The following is a 4,632-nucleotide window of genomic DNA, read 5'->3' as shown; positions in this document are numbered from 1 at the left end:
ATATATAAAATAAATAAACCTTAATACAAAACTTGTATTAAAGTTTGTAAAAAATAAAATTATACTCTCCAAGGCTTGGTTTATTTAATCAAGAATACTGTAAATATTAAACAATTTGTTTTAAAATATTTTAAAGTGGAATTCTAGTTATTAAAATTGATTAGTAAAATTAAAGTAATTATTCTAATATGCTGATTTGGTACTCAGAAAAAAAATTGTCAGTGTTGAACACTTTTGTGCTGCTTAATATTTTTGTGGAAACTGATATATTCCCCATCCCCCCCATGATGCTTTATTGAATAGAAAGTTTAAAAGATCCAGAATTTATTTGAAATAGAACTCTTGTAACAATGTGAAAGTCTTAACTGTCATTTTTGATCAATTGAATGCGTCTGATGAATATGTGATAATTTCTGACTTTTGAACAGTAGTGTATATTCTGTATCAGACTTAAGTAATTTGTGGATGTTTTTATTATGCTTTATTTTTGGTGTCATGAGAATGTATTTTAATTTCAGGTTTTCTAATTTGACTTTTTTTTTTTTTTTTACTTTTTCATTTTAGTTTGTTAATAAAACTAATTCAAACCATTTAAAATCCTACATAGGATTGTAGGTGACTAACTTTTTTTAGGTATTATTATTATTGATTTGAATTATTTTTATTATTTTAAGGTCGTGGGCGTCCACCAACTGAGCCGTTACCCGATGGGTGGATCATGACATTCCATAACTCTGGCATTCCAGTCTACCTCCACCGGGAAAGCAGAGTTGTAACATGGTCTAGACCTTACTTCCTTGGAACAGGAAGCATTAGGGTAATTGGTTTGACTCCTCTAAGATATGATACTTTTATGATATTTGTCTTGTATCATTTCTGCTTAAAAGTTGAATGCCTTGCATTCTCATGCACCTCATCCCTGTGTTCTACTCATTTTCCCCCTAGAAACATGACCCACCAACCAGTAGCATTCCCTGCTTGCACTATAAGAAAATGAAGGATCAAGAAGAAAGGGAACGGAATGGAGAGGTGACTCCAACTGCAGAGGTGTCTCCAGTGAAATCTGGGGATGAGGGCATCACATTGGAGAGAGCCGACGAGCCTGACTCTACTGCCACAGAAGAGCCGACAGGCAGACCAACATCAGAAGATCCAGAGCTTGACCTCATGAAGCCAGGAAGATCTTCAGAGGGGAAGGACAGCCAAGCCAATGATACTGCACAGGGAGCGCTGGGCCAGGTCAAAGCCAAGGTGGAGGTCTGCAAAGATGAGTCTGTTGGTAAGAGGCTGAGGTTTTACTCTCTCTTGTGCATAACCGTTTAAAATCCACATGGTTTTTAAACCCTCTCTTCTTGTGACTTGTATCCCAGACATTGAGGAGTTTAGAAGCTACTTAGAGAAGTGCTTTGATTTTGAGCAAGTGACGGTGAAGAAGTTTCGCACATGGGCTGAGCGCAGACAGTTCAACCGGGACATGAAGAGGAAGCAGGCCGAGTCTGAGAGGCCCATCCTACCAGCCAATCAGAAGCTCATCACACTCTCCGTACAAGACGCCCCAACAAAGAAAGGTACTTGTCTGAGTCATTACACTAATGAATTTAGTACACAACATGTGTTTTAACCAGACCGACTGTATTTATATTTCAGAGTTTGTCATCAACCCCAACGGGAAGTCAGAAGTCTGCATTTTACACGAGTATATGCAAAGAGTACTCAAAGTGCGACCAGTTTACAACTTTTTTGAATGTGGTAAGTAGCATAAAGCGTAAGACAAAAATTATAATTGAGAAAAAGTTTGAAGCTGTGAAAAAATAGCCAATAATAAGCATATTGAATTATTTGTGTGCCAAGTCTGCATATCTGCAGTAGCATTTAGTTATGCTAATGAACTCGCTTGGTGGAAAAATGGGTTGCGATTTTTATCGATGTACTTAAAATGTGTTATAATGCTGTTGTGAAAGCAGTAAACCACTTAAGGCCATGCTGAACAGTTTGGTTAATGACATTTTGGGCTTGATGTAACTAACAGCTCTCTAACCATGATAAAATGTGCATTTAATATATGGCCTTATTTAATGTGTTTGGTTGCTTTTTATATATAGAGGTCTTAATATACATTTTTTATTTTTTTTTGCCTAGAAAACCCAAGTGAACCCTTCGGAGCCTCAGTCATTATAGACGGTGTTACATATGGCACAGGAACAGCAAGTAGTAAAAAACTCGCCAAGAATAAAGCTGGTACCTTTTCACTCTTATATCTTAGTCTGAATCTGTAACATTAGCAAGAATTTTTTTATGAATGGATTACTGCAATTATTTATTTTACTGAAGAATATACGTATTTATACTGTCATCCTCTTTGTGACAGCTCGAGCAACACTGGAGATCCTCATTCCTGACTTTGTGAAGCAGACGTCTGAGGAGAAGCCCATAGAGGGAGATGAACTGGAGGTACTGCTCTTCTGAGTAAAATGACCGATTTTATCTTTAGTCAGAGTTTTGTTCTTTGTGGTGTTTATGGATGTTTATTTTCTTTTCCAATCCCACAGTATTTTAATCATATCAATATTGAAGATTCAAGAGTGTATGAGCTGACCAACAAAGCAGGTTTACTCTCACCATATCAGATCCTTCATGAGTGCCTTAAGAGGTATGTTATGATATAGGTTGTGTCATTTGATTACACCGACAATTCAATATTACCGGAAACACACCTGTTAATACAACCATGAGTCCTGAATCATGCCTAATTGAAAAGCAGCTGAAGATCTGTTGTCTGTTCCATAGAAACCATGGCATGGGTGACACCAGCATCAAGTTTGAAGTGATTCCAGGAAAGAACCAGAAGAGTGAATATGTCATGACATGCGGGAAGCACACTGTACGGGGCTGGTGTGAGTATCTGTGCTTGAGAGGTTTCATTTAGAGCACTAGAATCACAAACAACATACCTAATGCTGTTGCTCTTGATGACTGCAGGTAAAAATAAGAGGGTTGGAAAGCAGCTGGCTTCACAGAAGATTCTTCAAATGCTTCATCCTCACGTCAAGAACTGGGGCTCACTGCTGCGCATGTACGGCAGAGAAAGCAACAAGATGGTTAAGAAAGTCAGCACTGTTATGTCAAAAACACACTGCATTAAGATATTAAATATGAGGGGAATATTTTGTGTGGTTGAGAAGTTGTAATGTTGTATTCTTGCGTCGTCTTCAGGAGAACTCTGATAAGAGCGTGATTGAGCTTCAGCAGTATGCCAAAAAGAACAAGCCAAATCTTCACATCCTCAACAAACTACGAGAAGAGATGATGAAGCTGGCTCGGGAAAGGGTACAGCTACAAATTTATGACCTCTTCCAGCCAAATCTTGTACTTCAGATAAATAAGAGTTGGCTGAAGATAAAATGCATCATGTTTGGATGAGCTGATGCCTTCCAGTCAATCAAAAAAAATAAATAAATAAATAAATTAACAGCTAAAAAGCTTATTAAACCTTTCTAGTGCATACTCATTTGTGTTTTTATATTTGTTTCAGGAGGAGGCAAGAAAGAAGCCGAAGATGACCGTAATGGAGTCGGCTCAACCTGGCAGTGAACCTCTGTGTACTGTTGACGTCTAGCAAACCCTCGTTCAGCATGTTGTGATGGCAGATAGCACTGAACAATGGTAATAGTTCTATAACAAAAGGTCATCCTACCATTACTGACATATGCATTATTTTGGAGTGCAAAATGGCAATACTAGTTACATTTTTATTATCAGATTTATGAGCTCTATTCCCAATCCAATTATTGCCCATAATGTATGGGTTACATTTGCTGTAACCGTCATATACATGCACTAAGGGAAGGTAGAATAAGCATTAAATACCTCCAGATGCACTTCTGCTTCGGAGAGTGCACAAATATAATGACGTCTGTTGACAATAATATGCCTATATTAAGGTAAATCGTACAAATTATGTATGTTAAATATTACAGAAACTTTTAAGTTTGTGGCTTTTAGATGTTAATAAAAATGTTGCTTTTTCCCTTCTTAAACCGCAAATTCATTTCATATTTACTGTGGAACTACAGATTGCACATGACAGACCATCTCGGTACTCATAACTGATGCGCCTGTCATTTTACAAGGATTTGTTCCTTTGTCAGCTTCTGTGGCATGCACAGTGCACATGATCTTTTATCTGGGAAATTGGGTTCATAATGGCTTAAAGTGTGTGGGTTTTCTTCAGTGGCCATGTCTAGTTCTTATTGGCATGTGAAGCATTTAAATGTTGTATTTCTAAAGCATTTCATGTTCCCTTCCAACTGCTGTTAAGAAACGCACTAATGTTGGAACTATTTGCTTGTGTGACATGAACAACCTTTGCGTTTGTTTTAAATAAGGAGTGAAGCATACCAATGCTTATCTTGACCAGTTGCTTCAGAAAGCACTGCAGAGAAAGCACAAGTGTTTGAGGTCCTGTAGTTAGTTGCGGAACAAGACATCAGGGAGATAGGATGCTAGTGTGTGCTACTTTAGTTATCTTTTTTGTTGTTACATTTTCATTATGCTCGGATATAATCTATCTCTTGCATTAGAGACTGGTTGGCAGTCTTCAGTAGAAAAAAATAGTATATGTTGCCTTAGTTC

The 4,632-nt window shown here is 37.5% G+C and overlaps 1 protein-coding gene across 3 annotated transcripts in view; it reads left to right on the top strand.

Moving 5' to 3' along the window:
* Positions 1-4,632, top strand: part of LOC107726381 (microprocessor complex subunit DGCR8-like) — a 10,684-nt gene that overhangs the window by 2,515 nt on the left and 3,537 nt on the right. For all 3 annotated transcript variants that reach the window (XM_016535936.1, XM_016535938.1, XM_016535937.1), the window contains exons 4-14: positions 675-817; positions 946-1,279; positions 1,371-1,568; positions 1,648-1,749; positions 2,140-2,238; positions 2,369-2,451; positions 2,550-2,650; positions 2,788-2,894; positions 2,980-3,107; positions 3,214-3,327; positions 3,533-3,663. In XM_016535936.1, the coding sequence (XP_016391422.1) occupies positions 675-817; positions 946-1,279; positions 1,371-1,568; positions 1,648-1,749; positions 2,140-2,238; positions 2,369-2,451; positions 2,550-2,650; positions 2,788-2,894; positions 2,980-3,107; positions 3,214-3,327; positions 3,533-3,616 (1,493 nt within the window). In that variant the 3' untranslated portion in view covers positions 3,617-3,663. The remainder of the gene's footprint in view (positions 1-674; positions 818-945; positions 1,280-1,370; positions 1,569-1,647; positions 1,750-2,139; positions 2,239-2,368; positions 2,452-2,549; positions 2,651-2,787; positions 2,895-2,979; positions 3,108-3,213; positions 3,328-3,532; positions 3,664-4,632) is intronic.

This window comes from Sinocyclocheilus rhinocerous, unplaced genomic scaffold (assembly GCF_001515625.1).
Source record: "Sinocyclocheilus rhinocerous isolate Xijiao unplaced genomic scaffold, SAMN03320098_v1.1 scaffold2050, whole genome shotgun sequence".
In the NCBI taxonomy this organism is placed as follows: domain Eukaryota; kingdom Metazoa; phylum Chordata; class Actinopteri; order Cypriniformes; family Cyprinidae; genus Sinocyclocheilus; species Sinocyclocheilus rhinocerous.
The sequence above is the reverse complement of the archived record's forward strand: the minus strand, read 5'-3'. Positions and strand labels throughout refer to the sequence as shown.